Genomic DNA, 22031 nt, shown 5'->3' with positions numbered 1-22031 from the left:
TTTTCTTTATTCATTATCATTATACTAAGATCACTGAAGAGCCATGAGTCCAATATTCCTCACTATGGGGGACCATGCAGAACTACATTTTTTGTTGATTGGCTGAATTCAAAAAATGCCACAAGAAGTACAAAATAATATGTATATATACATAAAAATAATAATGTGTTCAGTAATATAAAACAATCACATGAATATACATCTACAATATAATATACCTAAAAAAAAGATTAGCAATATATGCATAATATTATTATCAAAACAGAAACACCATGAATTGTTGTTTGGAAAAGTGGAAGTAGGAATATCTGCGGTCTCAGGGTAATATGCCGGGGATAAAATGGGACTTCTTAAAGAACATACTGTGCATCTAAGTCATAATACAGGGAAGCATAATAACTTATTATTCTGAGACCGCAGATATTTCTACTCCTCAATTTTATATTATTGAATAAATATGTTTTGCCACATACACATGCACATTAACCAGAGGCATAACTCTGGGAGGCAATGGAGTCATCTGCCGACTGGCTCCTGCTCCCAAGGAGGCACCTCTGCTCCCCTGCAAGTTGAATCAGTTCATTGAAAGCCATTGATATCGTTTCAGAGGCTGTCTCCTGTTCCTAGCAGGTCCAGGGCCTTCTCAACATTAGTGAGGGCCCCTGGGCAAACTTCCTTCCCTCTATCGGTGACCGCAGCGGTAGATTTTAGTATTATCAGCATAGAGGTGATAGTAAGCAAATAAGCTCACCCAGAGAGGACATGTAGAGATAGAGAAGAAGAGGGCCAATAATAAAATGTTGGGGGACACCTATTATCAATGGAAAAGCAGGAGAGGTGAAGTCATTAGAGCTGGTCATTTTCAAAACAGACAGTGCATATGCAAGCAGAAAGAGTAATATTCAAAGTTTTAGCAGTTAAGAGTTGCACTTATGTTGATTGTAGTTTCCTTCAGTTTCTGTCCAGTGTAAGTCCAGGCTAAGTCTAGGCTGACAGTATGCGGTTGTATATTCCTACTCAGAATCTTCCTACTTAGAATTCTGACTACATTTCTAAAGCCAGCTTTTTATAGCCAGCCAAGGCTTATACCCCTTTTACACCGCCGAAAAATCTGGGTCAGCGGCGGATCAGACCCGGATCTTCGGCGGTGTAAATCCCTAATGCCGTGTCCCTTTACACGGGACTTCTACCCAGGTCCTGACCTGGGTAGAACACGGCTAGGACCTGGGTAGAGGGCGGTGTAAAGTCGGGTCGGATGACCCGGCTCCCATTTACATGAATGGGGAACGTCCAACCTGCGGACCGCAGCGTCCGCAGGTTGGACGGATTGACAGTCTGACACTGACAGCCGGCGTTGCTGTCTGCTATACTCTGCAGACAGCAGCGGCGGCGGGGGAGGGAGGTGAACGGATGCCTCTGTGCGGCATCCATTCACCTCCTGTCCAATGGCGGGGGGGTGCGCGCGGGGACTGGGGGCAGCCTAGCAGATAACCTTAGTGCTGGGCTGCCCCCAGCAGCGTTCCGGGTACGGCGGCATCGATCGGCACGTGAAGATGACATCGCGCTGTCATCTTTAAGTGTCGGGAAGGGGCGGGAGGGGGGTGCGGGCGTTTAAGCCCGTCCGGTGTAAATGCCCCTAAACGCCGGGTCGCACCCGGCTTCAACCAGGGTCCAAAAAGCCGGGTGCGACCCGGCGTTTTGGTCTAAAAGGGGTATTAGTCAGCCTCTTATACTCTAATAAGTAGGTCTGTAAAAGCTGTTTCTAACTTCAATAATTAAGACCGCACCCAAAGCCCCTCTCCCACTAGAGAAAATGAGCAATAAAACTGAGATAAGCAAATGGTGAGATGTTACAGACCATGTCCAAGTCACTAGTCAATTTTAAGTCACTATCTAATTTAAAAATAAATTTGTACATTTACCTAAGACAATGCAGTATACTAATCACAGTGATGCTAGTTCAAATATGACTGTTGCATGAATGGTATTTTACTATATATATATATATATATATATATATATATATATATATATATATATATATATATATATATATATATATATATATATGGATGTGGTTCGTTTTATCGAATGACATTAGGTCGAATGTCATTTGGTCGACCCCACTAGGTCGAATGTGTAAAAAGGTCGACATGGGTTTATGTCGAACTTCCGACTATGTCGACTGCCATTAGGTCGACTGGGGTTAGGTCGAATTGCTCTTTTTGGTTTTTTTTGGGCCGAAATGTCAACAGTGTCGACATGGACACTGTTGACATAGTGAATCGGACCCTCGCATCGCTCGCTTCGCTCGCCATGCTTCGGGCACGGTGGCTCGCTTCGCTCGCCACAGCTTTAATAACCTCCTCCACGCCCTAGTGGATGGTAGGGCATTAACCACCTCCTGTCGGCACATGTCGGCACCAAAAAAAACCCCAAAAGAGCAATTCGACCTAACCCCAGTCGACCTAATGGCAGTCGACATAGTCGGAAGTTCGACATAAACCCATGTCGACCTTTTTACACATTCGACCTAGTGGGGTCGACCAAATGACATTCGACCTAATGTAATTCGATAAAACGACCGTATCCCATATATATCCCTCATACTGTTAGGGCATATATCTAATTACCTCCACAACAACCAACAGAAGATATAAAATCCATTCTCTTATAAAGAATCTATGTGTACTGTAGTATAAATAGGTCATCGGCTACACACAAAATATATTTAAGTGTCTATACATATTGGGGGATTTCCCGCTAATGCTCTCAGAATATATTATTGAGTATGTTTAAATGAGTTATGAATTCTAATCTCTAACTCAAGGGTTAATGTCGCGATATAACTTTCCCATGTAGTAAATAATTTTGCTATCCGCTGTTATTTTACTGAGACATTCTATCCAGTCCATATTTTTCTTTAAAAAGCTGTAATGATGGAGGTGTAGCGTCGATCCATGTCTGCAGCACAGCCCGCCACAGCGCTAACAATTAGCTACAATCTTTTACATCCCCCGGCTATCTTCTGTCCCTCGGGTAGAATGCCAAAGATAGACCATTGATCTATAAAGGGAACATATTCACTAAATATTCAAGTGCGTATTGTCTAAAATGAAGCCACAAAATGTTTAGGAGTGCACAATGCCAAAAATAATGATATACTGTAGGTTGGCTTCTGCATCTTGCACCCGATGCCAATCAGGAGAAGTAGACATTCCAGCTAAACACTACATGGAGATAAGTAAGCCTTATGGAATTTATTCAGAAACATTTCCTGGTACTGAATGGCCGGCATCAACTTTGTTGACAGTTGCAAAGTTTTAACTAGCTTTTCGCAAGATAATGAGGGTATAACTGTTGTCCAGACCTTCATTTCAGAATTTATTTCCTCATATTTTAATATTTGTCATAAAAAATTATAATGGATGGATATGGCCTTTCTCTCAGCAGAACCCACTGATAGCATCATATCAGGGGCCTAACTCACGTTGACTTGTTAAGCAGCATAAATTTGCTGCTTAGTGAGCCCTCTAACACCGCCCGACGGGCGAGTGAGCAAATGGCCACTGCTGTGCAAAGAATCCCGACCTCAATGCGAATGTATGTTTCGCAAATATAAGTTAGTCTTGGCTGACCTATATTTGCGGCAGGTGGCCCAGAGAACAGGGCGGGAGGTTGACGTCAGCGTACCCATGCAAGTCGCCGAAGGAATCTGCACAGCGGCCCTGCACATGCATATATTAGCATATACAGTACGCATGCGCAGAGCCAAAACATCAGTCCCGGAGCGAATATGCCGGGGACTAATCAGACGTGAATTAGGTCCCAAATGTTTTTCCCCAATCAGCCTCCGACAAGCCCCTCAAAAGTGAACTCACATAATGCTTACTTTGCATGTAAGTGAAAGGATTTAATCCAAATGTTGGAAAGGATTCCGAGGCCCTAGAATAAGGCAGCAGTGATCTAGTCTCAGTATCTATTAATGAACGCATTGATGATAATCCTTCCTCTTTGAGGGGTATTCAATGCTCTAAAGACAAGCTATGGCAACCAGCAGCGCCGATAGCTTGCTATTAGAGTATTCAACTGCCTCCCCTTTACTCGCCGTTTCCACCTCACTGGTTCCATTCAGCGAGGTGGAAACGGCAAGATTGGCCATTAAACGGTGTAATTACTAAATGGTAACAAGAAATTTCGGCAACACAAAGAAAGACAGGAACAGACATAATTTTCCTATATTTATGAAGTTGTCTTTATACAAGCGCCATATTTCATTTATTTCACTTAATTTAGTATCAAAATGATACCAACCAATATGACATTGGTATTCTCTCACAGGCAAGATCCAACAATTTCCTCTGCTGCCTACTGTTGCCAGGGACGGGCCTTTGTGTTATGTGCAACGGCTAGGTTAGGCATGTACATGACTTTCTATTGATGGTGTAAGCCAGGCATGTCCAAAGTCCGGCCCGGGGGCCAATTGTGATGACACTTCAAGCGGCCCGCAGCCTCCAGCCAGAAGCGGGCATCTGGACGTGGGACGCACAGCAAAGGACTCTAGAGGTAGGACCCCGGCGAGCGCGCCTTTGCCTTGCTGGCTTGCTGTCTGCATTGGTGAGGGGGTGCCGGCTGCCACTGTGAGACATTTTTGCCGTCTTTCAGATGAGTATGTGTCCAATTCCTGCTGCTGCAATTATATATCACCCTCCACCGCGATCACAGTGACAGCAGTGTGCAGGGAGGGGGGAGCAGCAAAGGGGAAGTTTGCTCCCGTAATATGCGGAGCGGAGAAGGGTGGCGGGAGCCCAAGCATCGGTCTCCTGCAGGGGAATATACAGTGAAGGGAGGCAGTATGTGGTATATAATGAATGGGGGCAGAGTGGGGGGCATACAGTGAATGGGTACATACAGCAAAGGAGGGGCAGTTTATGGGAATATACAGTGAAAGGGGCAGAGTGGGGGACATACAGTGAATAGGGGCAGAGTGGGGGACATACAGTGAATGGGGGCAGGCTGAGGGACATACAGCGAAGGAGGGGCACGCTGGGGGACATACAGTGAAGGAGGGGCATGCTGGGGGACATACAGTGAATGGGGGCATGCTGGGGGAAATACAAAGAAAGGGGTTCAGGCAGGTGAATATACAGTGAAGGAGGGGCATGCTGGGCACATACAGTGAATGGGGACAGAGTGGGGGGGGGGCATACAGTGAATGGTGCAGAGTGGGGGGCATACAGTGAATGGGGCAGAGTGGGGGGCATACAGTGAATGGGGCAGAGTGGGGGGCATACAGTAAATGGGGCAGAGTGTGGGACATACAGTGAATGGGGGCAGAGTGGGGGATATACAGTGAATGTGGGCAGAGTGGGGGACATACAGTGAATGGGGGCAGGCTGGGGTAAATACAGAGAAGGGGGGGTCAGACGGGGAATATACAGTGAAGGGACACGCTGGGGAACATACAGTGAATGGGGGCATGCTGGGGGACATACAGAGAATTGGGGCAGAGTGGGGAGCATACAGTAAATGGGGCAGAGTGTGGGACATACAGTGAATGGGGGCAGAGTGGGGGATATACAGTGAATGAGGGCCGAGTGGGGGACATACAGTGAATGGGGGCAGGCTGGGGTAAATACAGAGAAGGGGGGTCAGACGGGGGGGGGGGACCATTCTGATGTGATTAATGGTTCAAAGAATGTCAGGCTGAATGGTCGGCCCCCACACATTTTCACGTCTCCGTATTTGGCCCTCTTTGCTAAAAGTTTGGACACCCCTGGTGTAAGCAATACAAGGTCTTATCCTACATGAGGTGAAGGTGATGATGGAGATGGAAAGGGAGAAGCTGGATGCCGTCAGCTGGTCTCATCTGTGGGGCCAGGTGAAACCTCCTTAGTAGGTGGCAAACAGCGGATCCTGGAACATACTGGGATTCTTTTTCTTTCCTTTATTGCACAAATAGAGTGGAATGAGAAGTGAAAATGGTAAAGAAATGGTATACATACATGTTTTGCTGATATCAGATCCTTCACTTAAACATAAATGTAGGTGTAGATGTTTGGGGGTGTGCAGATGAGTAAATGAAAGGAGGCTCATGGGAAAAGGTAATGGATGTGTTATGTATTAAAGGGTGATGGATGTAGTGGTGAAGGTGGTGGGGTTGTAAGATAGGTATGGATGAAAGGAGAATGAATGAAGATGTAAGGATGGGTGGATAAGGTGAGAATGGTGGTAGGTATAAAGTGGAATGAAAGAGTGGATATATGGGGTGGTATGGGTAAGAAAGAGTATGGGTCTGTGTGAATGTTGTGGAAAAACAAAATATTGGAACTCAGGATCAGGAGGAAGTGTAAAATAAAGTATACAGTAGCTGTTAGAAATTATGATAGGTGATGTTGGTGAACGGTGTTTTAAGGGAAGGGGAGGGGGGAGAGTAAAGGGACAGGGGTTGTTCTTGTACTGTAAATATATAGAGAATAAGAGTACTTTTTTTTGTAATAAAAAGGTTGTAATCTTCTCAATAAAGAAGCATCAATACAGTGACAGGTCATCATTGTTGAATACTAAAATGAGGAAATAACCCCTTTGGTAAGTACTAAAAGGGTTACAGTATGTCTTGTTCTTAAATTGCTTTGAATGCCAGTGCTTAAGGTGCGTACACACGGTAAGATATAGTGCAAAATCTAGCACACTATCTAGCTAGTTGTGAATAGCGTGCTAGATACAGGGCAGGCGACAGGGGGGGTCAAGGGGGACAAGTGTGACGGGCCCCAGCAATCTCAAGGGCCCCAGAGCTTCCATGCCCCATCATAGGCCGCTGGCACTGTAGCCTCAGTCTCTGGCTCCTGTACTTTATAGCACATGCGTGGGTCGTCTGTTCCGTGCCTGCTTGTAGTGCTCGCCGTCTTTTGTGAAAGTGACAGGCCAGCAGAAGGCAGCAGCCAGGAGCCAGGCCAACAGGACTGAGAACAAGAGAAGTCTGCACCTGAAAGCAGGATCTGGAGCAGCGAAAGGTTAAATGAGGCTCGTACAGAAGAGGGTTGTGTGGATTTGGGATTAGGTGGGGGCCCCAGAAATATAATTGTACAGGGCCCCAAGATTTCTATTGCCAGCCCTGGCTAAATAGTGCACTATATCTTCCCGTGTATACGCCCTATCTGACGTACGATGCACGCTCCCACCGGTCGTCTGGCAGGGAGCTGCTCGGGTGAGCATGCAACTCAATTCTGGCTAGAAAGCATAAGATGTATAGTGTAGTATAGCTGAGATGTCATATCGTCATATCGTATGTGATATCTTATGCACACTGTACGTTATTTTAAGCACAAATCTTATGCTTTTGAGCACTGGGACTTTCCTGGGAAATAGTATACAATATCATACGGAACATAAATCGTACCGTGGGTACGCACCTTTAGAGTGTGCACCAGCATTCAATCACAGGAAAAGAGCAGAAATTGCAGGTGAATGACAGGAGGTCCATTGCGATGCTCGGTACTGTGCGCATCACACTGGAGCCTCCGAGTTGCACCCTGTTTTGCAGACCTAATAGACTATGTTCATCTTGCTAAAGGCAAAGTAAGATATTTTGGGCCAGATGTACTAAGTGATAAAATGGAGAGTGATAAATCAGCAGCCAATCAGCTCTTACCAGCAATGTCACAGGCGGTGTTTGAAAAATAACAGGTAGGAGCTGATTGGTTGGTGGTTTATCGCTCTCCATTTTATCACTTTTCACGGCTTAGTACATCTCGCCCTTAGGGAGAGTTTGGTACTCTTTACCTAGAACGGCGCCCATCGCGACCATCGAATGCACTAAAAAACGGGTGCGATGCGATGCCCGCGATGGCCGCGATTTCCCATAGGGACCAATGTTAAAAGTGAGATTGGATGCGATTTTAGTGTTCAATGCCTTAATGCCAGCGATTTTACATAGTCACCGTGAAGTCTGAAATGGCCCCCACAATTGTTAACGCCACCCCACGATCAACGTCAACCCGAAGCGTAGCGAGCCCGCGAGAGGCGGCGGTACGCGTCCTCCGACCTTTTCATACCCCCACTATCCACGTCGGCGTGGAGTTGAGAATAGAATAGTGTGGCGAGCGCAGCGAGCCACCGAGCCCGAAGCATGGCGAGCGCAGCGAGCCCCGCGAGGGGACGCGGATACCTTCACAGTTATACGCGTCCCCTCGCGGGCTTCCCAGGTGTCCATGGCGACGCGGACACCTGTGAAGCCCGCGAAGGGACGCGTTTACCTGTGAAGGTATCCGCGTGCGCTCGCCACGCTTCGGGCTCGGTGGCTCGCTGCGCTCGCCACACTATTCTATTCTCAACTCCACGCCGACGTGGATAGTGGGGGTATGAAAAGGTCGGAGGACGCGTACCGCTGCGCTCGCCACGCTTCGGGTTGACGTTGATCGTGGGGTGGCGTTAACAATTGTGGGGGCCATTTTACAGTTCAAGGGCACTATTAGGGCTCTGTGGCCCATTTAACATTGTTTCCTATGGCCAAATCGCGGGCATTGAGGCATTTAACAGTAAAATCGCGTCCAATCACAGTTTTAACATTGATCCCCATGGGAAAATCGCGGGCATCGCGTCGCACCCGTTTTTTATGTACCCGCGATGCCCGCGATTTTTTACCCCCGACGCCAATCGCGGGCGCCGTTCTAGGTAAAGAGTACCGAGAGTTTTCCCATTTTTTTTAAGCGGCAATCATTTACATAGCAAAACCAGGTTTATTTTGCCATGTAAATGCTTGTAACTCAAAATCTCTCACTTTCTGATTCTCGCACCCTACTACATTTAGCCCCAAATCACATATATAAATGCATTTCTCCCCTATTGCGGCCATGAAAATACATAGGTCTGTGACTTTTCGTGGATCCTACAGGTGCACCATGTCCCTGGGGGGAATTTCTCACTAAGGGGGGGGGGGGATAGATCACCCTCCCATCCATCTGGTCGAGCACCAATCTCCTCTGCCTCGTGTGTTATTCTGTGTTGTGCACTGGATGCATAACATCATTTTTGGGACGCCCCAGGGTATATAAAGCAAGAAAATGTAAAATAAATAAATTATATTAAATAAAAATACCACAGGAAAATACAATATTATACGAAAGCATACTTCTGTCTCTGCCCACATAACTAGCTATGCCTGTGGCTAAAGTAACATACTGGGAATCAGTAAACACAGCGGAAAAAATAGATTTCGGGGATTGCCTGTGTGTAAAAGTAAATTCGTTCATAACATAAACAGAGTACATTATGCAAACCAACAACAGACCCCGCGTGCTTGAGATTGCTGAAATGATTATTTCGGCAACTGAATAAAATATATTTATTTCATATATATATATATTATATATATACACAATGTGAATAAGATTCTGGTAATTGAGTATAAATCTCCTCCAGCTTTGAAGAGGTTATTAGCCTCAGAAGAATTACATCAACCTGGACGTTCTTGAGTCTTCATTTCAGTGCCATGAAATGAAAAGCGTAAATGTGAATCTTCTTCAGTTATAACTGAATACGAACACGAAACACAGGCAGACATTATTTGTACTTACAAAGGCAAATAGAGACTTAAGGTTAAGCACAGCGATTGCCCTGATACAGAACAGTTTACTTTTATGTGATTCCTTTTGGCAGATCAGAAGATATAGCCACAAGCACCTATGTTAGTTATGTGTGGTCTTGTGAGAGTTACCGGAACAGGAACATAGCACCTGGCCTTCCAGGAATACTATGTGAGGAATCGCCTCCCTGCCTCATAAGTCAAAGTGCACCTGACCTTTTATATTACTGCTGCAGACCTTAGGGCAGTTGAAATGAAAGAAATGCCCTCGCTGGCAGCTAGAAAACAGATCACCTCCATTAGGTGACATCGCTGTTAGGCCTGTGTGTGATGTGATATATGTGTTAGAGTTGTCAGAGGGGGGGAGATCAGGGAGTCTACTGAAAGATCTCCAGACGCACCTGTGAAATGACTGTATATGTGCATCAGGAGAGCAATATGGAAAATTAGGAACTGGTAATATTCAAGAACAGTGTACATAAATAAAATAGTAATTTGGCTGTCAGAGCTAAGATATAGAAGGGCTTTGCGTGATTCATTATGAGACCATTTTATATGCATATTAGATTCTTTAGGGGAGATGTATTACACCTCAGAGAGAGATAAAGAGAAGTTGCCTAAAGAAACCAATCAGCTCCTAGCTGGCATTACAAAGACTCTGCTAGATAAATGACCGGAGCCGATTGGTTCTTTTGGGAAACGTCTCCACTTTATCTCTCTTCAAGGCTTCATTCATCTCCCACTTTGGTCAGCATCCAATTACCCTGCAGTAATGTACCGCAGCCAATGACCTCATTTCAGGCTGCTCACTCCCCTGCCCCACTCTATCTCTGCCCTGACCACCACTTTCTGCTGCTCTACTACATTCTGCCCCCACCGCCATTCTCTGCTGCTCTACTACAACCTGTCCCAGCAACCATTCTTTGCAGCTCTACTATATCCTGCCCCCACCACCATTGTCTGCCTGCTCTACTACATCCTGCTTTCACCACCACTCTCTGCTGCTGCTCTACTACATTCTGCCCCCACCACCACTCTCTGCTGCTCTACAACAACCTGCCCCCACCACCACTCTCTGCTGCTCTACAACAACATGCCCCCGCAACCATTCTCTGATGCTCTACTACATCCTGCCCCCACCACCACTCTCTGCTGCTCAACTACATTCTGCCCCCACCACCACTCTCTGCTGCTCTACTACATTCTGCCCCAACCACCACTCTCTGCCACTCTACAACAACCTGCCCACCCCATCACTGTCTGCTGCTCCACCACATCCTGCCCCCACCACCGCTCTCTGCCTGCTGTTCCTCTTTGCAGCTCTGTCCAACTCCACCTCCACTCTCCGTTTCCACCTTTCTCCCTCAGTTGCACATTATAACTTACCCATTTCCGGTGGGTCCTCCTCCTTTTCCTTCTAGGGTTTGTCCCATCGCTCTCAGTGCCACACTTATCAACTTTATGGTTTCTCCCAGGGGTGGATTAGGAAGTAAAAATGGGCCTCCAGATTTTTTTTTAGAAGTAACCTTACAAGTGCTGTGACATACTGTACACCACAAACCTCCACATTTGAAATAATACCCCACCTCTCCCCACTGAGTCTGAACAAAGACCCCAAAACTATCCATAAAACATGCATACAACTCATTACTATAGCCCCCTGAAGATCAAATATCCCCACCCTCCCCCAGTGCAGCCCAGAAACACCTCTAAAATTGTTACATTGGGGCCATTTCTCTGGATAGGGCCACATCTAAAAAAACAAGTCACCTCATATGGCTGTCCGGCTCCTGGGAATCTTCCCTGTAAGATCTACGGTCAATACGCTCCCTGCTTGCTTCCCACAGGCGGAAGCAGCAACGCAGCACATGAGGGGGCATGGAGGAGGCAATTTGCATCATTGCCCTTCCAAATTCATGGGAGTAAGTGGGGGTCAGCGGGCAGAGTAGGTGGTGCTGGCTGGAAGAGCACAAAGCAGGAGGTTTGCCTGCGGTCCTAGGTGGACGGGAGAGAGCCTTGATTTTTGGGTGCCTCCTGACTGTTCCAGGAGATTCGCAAAGTAGCCTTGGCTCGGGAGTTCCCAATCTTTTTTGACTCACTGCACCCTAAAGTATCCGAATTACCCTAGGCCAAAAAAAAAGCAGTATAAATATAACATTAAGTAGATTGGGTTTATATGCGATTCTTAGGGTCAGTTATGTGGTAAAGGGCAGGATTTGCTTCTGTTTGTACACATGTTATGATAGGCAGCCACCAGCACTGGTTTTGCCTATAAATAGTTAACCATAAATTATTTGAAATGGTCCTGAACCAGCAACCCAGGTCACCCCTGCAAGTGTCACTAGGCACCCCAGGAAGCCACGGCACACAGTTTGGGAACCACTTCCTTAGCTGAATGGAGAGCTAAAGGAGAATTGGTTTCAACCAATTAAACTACTCTGAGCATGGGCTGGCTGGCAAATTTCAGCCTGGGGGGCAAACACAAGCAACTAGCCCTGGCTTCTCTACCACCACAAATATCCTGCCGGTACTGTATGTAAAAAACGATAAGCCGCAAAAGTGCATTTATTACAGCAGACCACAAAATACTGCTTGTTTATCCCCCTAGACCCACAATGCCACACACCTTTACTTGCAGCTGTCCGTAACAAGTAGTAGTGCTCCACAGTGACACGAGCACTCTGGGAGGAGCCATGTGACGCAGCAGCTGGTGGATTCATCCATCTTTGTGGCTACTTGAAGCTGCCGCACATGTGCAGCACTTGGAGAGCTACTGTATGAGGGGAATGGTGTGCGGCAGTGGGGCAGGGCGGGGGTGGGTGAGTTTGTCAACCTGTTGTGCTGCACAATTGAATCCTCCTATCCAGCATGTCAGCAGAATTAATGACTGGGTCCAGGGGAGCTGTGGGCCTGAAGACAGCCAGGACCCCATAGCAGCTGCATCCCCCTAGGCCCACAGTAGTTACTTCACTGGCTGCAGGGGTACAGCAACATGCTCCTTAACACTGACAGCCCCTCTTTCAAATGCAGCTTCAGAAGCATTGTTAAGCTGCTTTAGCAATCAGCTCCTTGTTTTATTTGGGGCGGAGCTTAGCTCTGCATTATTACTTTATTAGACAGTGGAAAGGAAGGGGAGGGATTGGGAAGTGACCTGCAGAAAGGCTGCTGTCTGCACCTTACAGTCACAGAGACACTGACCAACACAGCTGGGCAGAACGACCGCCCACTGTGCATCCCACTAAGCCCTGCACTCTCACAGAGCCCTTTCTCTTGATGCAGCAGCCAGCCCCATGTACTAGTCTGACCCTGAAAACACGGGCATAACCAGACCTATTGGGGCCCATAGCAAAATTTTACCTGTGTCTGACCAGCCAAATCCCTGCAAATGCCCAGATAACCCCAACACCTCATCATGCCTGAGTCTGCACTATGACTCCACACAAAAACCTTAGAGACACATGCGCAGAACACGCCACCCCACTGCAACCAATTTCACCACTATGTCCAACCTAGACCCACAAATGAAGACAATCTACCAATCTCACGTTACGAGGGTCAACAAACAGAATACAGAAATTATCATATATACATACACAAAAAAAATCATTCTACCCATAAATGAGTGCAGGGGAGGGGGGGGGGAGGGGGATAGCACCTACTATAGATATTCCATTACACACATATAAACATACATAAGTACAGTTACACACATACAGTCACATATAGTCACACAAATAGTACAACACATATAAACAGATATATTATATGTACAGTCACACAGGGGCAGATTTAGGGATGAGGGCACAACAATAATGTTCGCACCCCCCCCCCCCCCTCGCCTAATTGTATTATTTTTATTGATTACTTATAAGCCCTCATTTGATAACAGCCAATATAACGGATTTATTAAAAAAAGCCACTAACTGTGACATGTTCTTTTATTATGAATACATATTTACTAAGTAGGACAGGTTACAGGGGCAGTATCTGCATGTCCTATCCATTTACACTGTATTTAAGATGGAATATATACAGTACAGTGGATATTTTTCAGTTATTGGTACATTTTGGGCTGACCGTACTATCACAGGCATCCAAGTGCCGCCCCTAGGCACGTGCCTAATGGGAAATTCGGCTCTGCAGTCACACACTTATCTGTGTACAAGCAGACACACACACATGCTGCATACAGCCACACACAGTACACACAGTGGTCGAAGTGGGGCGGTATGGGACGGTATGCCTTTTTTTTTACACTAAACAGTTTTCAGGCCAGGGCTATCTATGTGACACCCCAGCCTGGAGTGCCCCGTTCCTTACAAGGCACCCAGCGGGGAGCCTAATAAGAGGACCCCGCATGCAGGAGGCGCAGGATTGGCGCCGCGACGTAGAGCAGCGCCTGACATCTGACCCCATTTTCCTGTTGGATGGGGAGAGCGCGCACGAGGAAGGAGGAAGAGGGGAGGTTTGAGGAAGGAGGAGAGCGGGTGACCCGGCCGCGTGAGGAGGGACGGCGTGCACCGGGGACGAGAGAGAGCAGCAGCCGGCCAAGGGGGCAGAGAAGAGGAGCAGCCGTACAGCAGCAGCCAGCGTCGGGAGCCAAGAGAGTGGGACAGGGCGTTCCAGCGGGAGGAGTCCAGTGTGGTGTGCAGCAGACTGCAGGGGTGACTGAGTGCACCCCCGGCAGAAGAGGGAACCTGACAGCCAGCAGTGCAGACATCAGGGGACCGAATAGTGACGAGCAGGAGCCTGCAACTAGTTCCAGACTACAGGTACTTGCTCTGCGCGCCACCCCAGGCAGACAGCAAACGCACCTACATGTGCTCTTCCCAGCACACCCAGAGATCCCCAGCCCCCACCTCTGAGGGTTAAGTCGTCACTTGTATTGTTGGCACTGTGGGGGCATTGGCACTGTGGGGGCATACTTGCTGGCACTGTGGGGGCATTGTTGGCACTGTGGGGGGATTGTTGGCACTGTAGGGGCATACTTATTGGCACTGTGGGGGCATAACCGGCACTGTGGGGGCATGTGTATCTGACAATGTAACAACGCCCCTTTATAGGCGACCATGCCCCTTTTCCAGTGACCATGCCCCCTTTTCTGGAGCGCGCATAAAAAAATCCTTTTGTTTTTCCATACCCCCACTTTAAAATTTCCACTTCGAGCACTGAGTACACATGTATATAATATATATTGTCACACATATAGTACCTCACCACACTATTACTGGGTACTGTGGGCCCAGTGTCTTTATTGCAGCTGCCTCCTCCTCACATGTGCAGGGAAGCTGCCGTATAGCTCCGCCCACCTGCTCGATCTATACTCTCCTGCTGTTTCCAACAGCTAGCAGAGCAATGGGAGAGGGAAGGCTCTTGGTGTGGACAGACAGGCAGGACAGCCCATGCCTCCGCGGTGGCCATCTTTAACAGAAACAATTACTGTAAGGTGATAGGCTTCTATCTATTTCTAATGCAAATCACAGACAAGCAGAAGAAGGTGGAACGAGGGCTGTATAAGCCCAAGTGTAGTTAAGAGACTGTGAATTGGGCTTGTGTAATAAAGTTTAGTGAGAATGACTAGGCATAGAAGGAGGGGTTAATGCAGGGCGGGAAGCCCCCACCAATGGGTGGCCAGGGGGTAGCACCCCAGGTCAGGGGTATATAAGCTGAGGTAGCAAGGGTTACACTTCCTCTTTGAGTTTTGATCTGCAGTGAGATCTGTGACCCAAAGGATAAGTACAGCTGCGCAAGCACAAATTCCCCCCTCTCTAGTTGTACCTGTGTCATTATGTCTGGTAGGCCAAAGAGGAGTGCTCCGCCGCCACGCTGGCTGGCGGACGCCGCGCGCCCGCTCAGCCATGTCCCTGGTCGTGGGGAAATGGGTGCAGGAAGGTCCGCAGTGATAGTGGTGGGCGGCGGGGGGTCGCGGCCTGTATCTCCCGACGCCCAAGGCAGCGGTGAGGCAGGCGAGCGTTCCCCTCCTCCTGCGCTCGCTGCGGGTGCTGACAGCGTCCCTGGCTGCAGCGGGGCGGGCGCGCCGGGTTTTGGTGCGGGCGGCGTGGCCGGGCCTCCGGACGCGTCACCGGGGGGCGGGGGGGCGGGCGGCACGCGCTCACCTCTCGCGCGGGCACTCGGGGGAGAGATAGCTACGCTGGGAGATGAGGAGAGAAACCCTGAAGTCTCCATGGGACAGCCCGCGGCGTCTCAGACACGGGGGGCGGGGCTGCCTATTGGAGACGGTGAGCTCGCTGCTCCCAGCGCTGTCCCTGGAGCACAAGTGGGAGACAGTGGGCTTGGAGCGCCCTCTGCTGGCTCCCAGTCGCATGCGCTGGATAACAATGTAGAAGCTCCCTCTGCTGGCGCGCACAGTCAGGTTGCAGGGGCACAGACACAGGGCTTCGAACACAGTGAGTTAGGAGGTACAGGTTTAAACACCTCTGGGGAGAGTGGCAGGCGAGAAAGTGTGGAAAGGGAAGAGAGCCACTCGGGCGGCAGATCAACCCCCTGTATAGTCATCACTGGGGGGCCTGTACCTGGGCAGGCCATGGACGAGCTGGCCCTTGTCTCCCCCTTAGGCAAAGCGAAGCAGGGGTAGATAGGCCTAGATATAGCGTTTCCGCTGCTGCATCACAGTCAACGGTAGGCGACGCTGGGGGTGTCGATCTCGCAGCGACAGCTTCCATTAGTTCAATTAATGACCCTCCCTCTATTCCAGCCACCGTATCCCGGCCTGTTACATCAGTGCTTCTGTCGGAACAAGGGTCACTGGAGAGGACGATGCCAGCAACAACACCGCAGTCGACTTCGGGGGAGGCTACACCAGCTGCCCAGGCAAGCACGAAAGAGAGTGAGACATCTGGCGCGAAGAAAAGCTCCGAGCAGGAGGCGGTGGCTGATGGAGAGGGAGATTCGTCACAGAAAGGAAATGATGAAGAGGAGGCATCTTCTTCTGGTGAGTCCGTGTCTTCAGCCTCTTCAGGTGATAGCGATGAGTCAGGTGCTGCGAAGCGGCCGCGTAAGCTAGCGAAGCTAGTCGCAAAGCAAGTGGCAAAAGAGGTGCGGGGAAAAAAGCGTAAGAGGCAATCCAGCCCTTTAGCAACGCCAGCAATTATTGGGGAAGCATCGCACTGCTCTAACACGGCGGTAGCTCGAGGACTCAGGAAGGGAGTTAGGGAAAAAATTCGCAAAGGTAAATTTGTCGACTTTTTTACCATTACAACAGAAATGAAAAAAGAATTCGACAAGGTTAAAAAGGCTACGCCCAACGGCGAAACAGCCTTTAAGGGTTTCCATAATTGGTTGAGGGGTTTTCTGGCATTTTCATCATGTTACCTCACGCTTAGACCCACAGAGTATTTGAATGTTATTAGGTACTTACACCTCATAAACGAGACGTTCATGAGTTATTAAGGTCCGGCGTGGAGGGAATATGATGAAAAATTCCGGCTTTGTCACGAGGGTACCCCCATCATGCCCATGGGCTCAAAACATGTTGAGATTTGGTGGGAGGTCATAGGGAAAAGCCAGCCCATGACAGAAGCCGCCGGGAAGAAGTCCTTTCAAGGGGGAAAAGCGTCGGGGAAATCAGGGGGGAAAGGGCGATGTTTCGCCTACAACGACGGAAAATGTGACAGGGGGGCCAAGTGCCGCTTTAAGCACGAATGTAAAATATGCGGGGCAGGTCATCCTGCCAAAGCCTGCAAAGGGGGCACCAAATCGGGAGACACCGGAGAGGGCACGTCTAGCTCTAAATAAGGCTGAATCCCCCATAGATTTACATCAGTTGGCTCGTTATTTGAAAGAGTACCCCAATAAGTTAGATGCTGAGTTTTTGTTGGAGGGTTTCGTTTTTGGTTTTCCCCTACCCATTCCAAAAAAAAATTTCACTTCCACAAATAGGAATCTAAAGTCAGCCAGGGAATTGCCGGATGTGGTTAGGGCAAAGGTGCTAACTGAGGTCAAGCTGGGCAGGATGGAGGGACCTTTTGAGGTAGCCCCTATACCGGGTCTGTGCATATCACCGCTAGGCGTGGTGCCCAAAAAGACTCCAGGCAAATTTCGCCTGATACAGCACCTGTCCTACCCGCCTGGCAATTCCGTTAACGATGCCATTCCTGGAGAGTTGGCAAGCGTTCGATACCAATTGTTTGATGAAGTTCTGAGTTTGGTTAAGAGTTTTGGCCCAGGGGCGCTTATGGCCAAATTAGACATAGAATCTGCGTTTCGGTTGCTCCCACTGCACCCTGATTCGTTCAGATTTATGGGTTTTAAGCTAGAAGGGGCCTATTACATAGACAAATGTCTCCCCATGGGTTGTTCGATTTCTTGTTCATTTTTTGAAAGATTTAGTACATTCCTTCAGTGGTGCATTCAAAGTGAGGCTGACTCCAGAGGTATGGCTCACTATCTGGATGATTTCCTTATAGTAGGACCAGCAGGTCGAGCAGCATGTGGGGAGACATTGCGAGTCGCTTTGCGGGTTTTCAGTTCGTTAGGAGTCCCCATAGCCCACGACAAAACAGAGGGACCCGTAACGGTCCTGTCGTACTTGGGTAACGAAATGGATACCGGGGAGGGTTGCTGCAGGCTGCCAGCGGACAAGGTGCACAAGCTGCAGGAGCTTATCGTTGATTGCGGAAAGAGAAAAAGGGTTCAGCTACGGACCATTCAGTCCCTGCTGGGTTCTTTTAATTTTGCTTGTAGGGTCATACCTATGGGCAGGGTGTTCTGCAGGAAATTGAAAGGGCCACAGCCGGGGTTAAGGATCCACACCATACAATCCGTTTAGGAAAGGAAATTAAGGATGATTTAAAGACCTGGTACAAATTCTTGATTAGTTTTAATCATTGCCTAATGTGGCAATCCGAGACAGCTTCAAACCGGGAATTGCAGCTGTTTACAGACGCTGCGGGGTCATCAGGTTTTGGTGCTTTCTTTCAGGGGGAATGGTGTTGTGGGAAGTGGCCGCAATCCTGGATTGACAGGGGGTTTACAGTAAACATGTTATTACTGGAACTTTTCCCCATTATAGTCGCAGTGGAGCTATGGTCAGGCCAGCTCGCAAACAGAAACATAATCTTCTGGTGCGATAATTTAGGGGTTGTCCACTCTGTAAACAATCAAAGGGCAACATCACCGGAAGCATTGAGATTGTTGAGGCACCTCGTCCTTATTTGCTTGAAAAACAATATCAATTTCAGGGCTAAGCACGTACCAGGTGTTGAGAATGAAGTGGCAGATGCTTTATCAAGATTTCAGTTCACTAGGTTCCGCGAATTAGCACCAACAGCAGCCGAGACCGGCCTAAGTTGTCCAAATTCTGTCTGGCAGGTGGTAGAGCCGGCATGACAGAATTGGCATTTCGGTCTTTGGCGCCAGCTACTCGTAGGGCATATGGAAAAGCCTGGGAGGATTGGTGTAGATATCAGCAGCAGCCGGAGGCTAGGGGTAAGTCCGTTGATGACTGCCTCCTGGCTTTTGTATGGGAAAATTATAATAGTGGCCGGTCCAAGTCGGCTATGGCGGCGACATTGGCTGGAATAGCTTTTCATTGCCGTCTATTTAGCATGTCGGATCCAACGAAGTCATTCATTCTCAGTAAAGCGATGAAGGGTTGGGCACGAGTTCAGCCGGGTCAACCCGATAATAGGCGCTCCTTGGACGAAGTTAGGTTAGGAGAACTATTGCAAGTGTTGGCATCGGTGGCAGACAATGGCTCGGAGCTAGCACTTTTTAAGGTGGCTTTCGCCTGGGCCTTCCACGGCGCATTTAGGGTTAGCGAGCTAACAGCGCGTAATAAGAGAGTACACTCGGGCATACTTTGGGAGGACGTGGTGGTTAGCAAGGAGCAGGTGCTATGCAGGCTGAGGAGGTCTAAAACAGACCAGCAAGGCAGGGGCACCTGGATCACGCTGAGACCACACCCAAACAAGATCATTTGTCCAGTTACTCTAGCTGGCGATTATGTAGCAGTGAGACAATGTGCGGCCGCACAATTTTTAGCGCATGCAGACGGGTCTCCGCTAACGAAATTTCAATTTGCTGCGGTCATGAAGAAGGGAGTAGCTGCGTTAGGGCTAAGGCCTGAGGAGTACGGAACGCATTCGTTCAGAATTGGCGCAGCTACGTCAGCAGCAGTGGCAGGCTTGCCACAAAATGCAATCAAAGCCGTGGGCAGGTGGAAATCCGATAGTTTTAAGAAATACGTTAGAATTGAAATGCTTTAAGTGTATAGTATAAGTATAAGTTAAGTATAGTTAAGTATAGTATGCGCCTGTTGCGCGGGTCCAAAAACGTCATGTTTACAAACGGTTATGGAACGATTAGCGTTCCGCAATCGTCGGTGTGGAGTGAATTTTTTATTTTTCCTCTAAGAGGTGCTTAATTCAATCTGGCCCCACACTAAGAAGCCCTCTAGAGGTTTTTGAGTTTTTCACCTCCACTTGGACCCTAGTCAAATTCCCGTTAATCGTTACTATAGAGCATAAGTAGAGATACTAACCAATAGGTTTTGCTTCTTTTTCAGCCCCTCCCCCTTCCTTTGGCCCCACAGGGGTAGTTTGGTTTGTAGGGCACTCCTATGTTTTTTGGGCGGAAAGAAACATCCTAGCCAGAACCTCGCCAGTGCTAGCGAATGCAAAATCAGTGCGGTGGTTAGGCGTTAGGGGCATGTTGTGGAAGGACCTACTTGGGTTTGTAGAGAAGAAATCTAGTGGAGTTGGCAAGCCGGATATACTGGTCATACATCTGGGAGGTAATGACTTGGCTAAAACTACAGGCATAGCTTTAAGGATTAAAATGGAGAAAGATCTGATGGCTTTGTTGCATAAATGGAGCGGCTTGAGGCTGGTGTGGTCAGACATCGTCCCACGTTTTTGTTGGAGAGGCGCTAAAAACCCAGAGGCAATTGAGAGGGCTAGGAAGAAGTTAAACCACGCCTTAACCAGATTTGTCGTAAGGCAGGGGGGAGTAGCAGTGAGACACCCAGAGATTGTGAAGGAGAACCCAGGCATGTACAGGCCAGATGGGGTGCACCTCTCAGAGGAGGGCATGGCGGTGTTTCTAAGAGATATTTTTAAACAGTTAATTTAGTTTTCGGCTTGTTCAGTTTATAGGGGATGGCGGGGCATTGGTACTAGGTGTCCAGGACAGTAGAGGGTACCATTGCTGTGGCGGGACAGCACCCTCGACCAGGATTCTAGAAGGGTGTCAGGTGGTCCCTGCGTGGTATTACCCCTCTCCTTGCCAGGAGGGCGGACGGGCCTCGACTCAGCACGGTGGGGCGACGAACATTTAGGCGGATATGTTCGCGTCAGGCCTTAGAGGCGGGGGGATGTCCACGCAGGGCGGGCTGTGCCTTTGGTAAGGGGTGTTTAGGAGATTGGGAACGACCTGGTCGTTGCCCGGGGTAACACCCCTGAACGGTCTCTGGTCTCAGGTGCCTGGTCTTTGCCATCCCCTTTATCAGGGGTCATACCAGTTTCTTAAATAAATAAGTATGACCGTTTAAACTAAGCTATCGGTGTTGCGTCATTATTTTTAGATAAGTGTGTCCGTGTGAAGTTATTTCTAGGCCGGTTATGTAGATATTAAGATTACAAGCAACATATTCACTAGGCTGCTTAGGTGGAACGAGGGCTGTATAAGCCCAAGTGTAGTTAAGAGACTGTGAATTGGGCTTGTGTAATAAAGTTTAGTGAAAATGACTAGGCATAGAAGGAGGGGTTAATGCAGGGCGGGAAGCCCCCACCAATGGGTGGCCAGGGGGTAGCACCCCAGGTCAGGGGTATATAAGCTGAGGTAGCAAGGGTTACACTTCCTCTTTGAGTTTTGATCCCCACCCTCCCTTTCCCTTATCCATAAAGGCTTTGCCTTATCAAATTTGATCCAATTGGCTATATCTTAATGGGCGGGACAGCACCCTCGACCAGGATTCTAGAAGGGTGTCAGGTGGTCCCTGCGTGGTATTACCCCTCTCCTTGCCAGGAGGGCGGACGGGCCTCGACTCAGCGCGGTGGGGCGACGAACATTTAGGCGGATATGTTCGCGTCAGGCCTTAGAGGCGGGGGGATGTCCACGCAGGGCGGGCTGTGCCTTTGGTAAGGGGTGTTTAGGAGATTGGGAACGACCTGGTCGTTGCCCGGGGTAACACCCCTGAACGGTCTCTGGTCTCAGGTGCCTAGTCTTTGCCATCCTCTTTATCAGGGGTCATACCAGTTTCTTAAATAAATAAGTATGACCGATTAAACTAAGCTATCGGTGTCGCGTCATTATTTTTAGATAAGTGTGTCCGTGTGAAGTTATTTCTAGGCCGGTTATGTAGATATTAAGATTACAAGCAACATATTCACTAGGCTGCTTAGAAGCAGGCGCATATTTGCATAAATTACAGGAAGATCCCTAATTCAAGGGTAGTCACACACAGTCTCAGAAAAGAGCAGGTGACTCT

At 48.5% G+C, this 22031-nt stretch overlaps 2 protein-coding genes across 5 annotated transcripts in view; one reads left to right on the top strand and one right to left on the bottom strand.

The window, feature by feature from the left end:
* The window catches only part of TSPAN4 (tetraspanin 4), a 655297-nt gene that overhangs the window by 328093 nt on the left and 305173 nt on the right, over positions 1 to 22031 (bottom strand). The gene's annotated exons all lie outside the window — the stretch shown is intronic.
* Positions 18928 to 19809, top strand: LOC146045078 (integrase/recombinase xerD homolog). Its single transcript, XM_083163763.1, has one exon. The coding sequence runs from the start codon at positions 18928 to 18930 to the stop codon at positions 19807 to 19809; it is 882 nt and encodes a 293-aa protein (XP_083019889.1).

This window comes from Crinia signifera, chromosome 11 (genome assembly GCF_055691185.1).
Source record: "Crinia signifera chromosome 11, ASM5569118v1, whole genome shotgun sequence".
Lineage (NCBI taxonomy): Eukaryota > Metazoa > Chordata > Amphibia > Anura > Myobatrachidae > Crinia > Crinia signifera.
Note: the sequence above shows the minus strand (reverse complement) of the source record. Positions and strands in the feature narration are given on the sequence as shown.

What these genes read in the sequence shown, in the direction of transcription:
- LOC146045078 (XM_083163763.1), top strand. Translation starts at nt 18,928, where the DNA reads ATGACAGAATTGGCATTTCGGTCTTTGGCGCCAGCTACTCGTAGGGCA.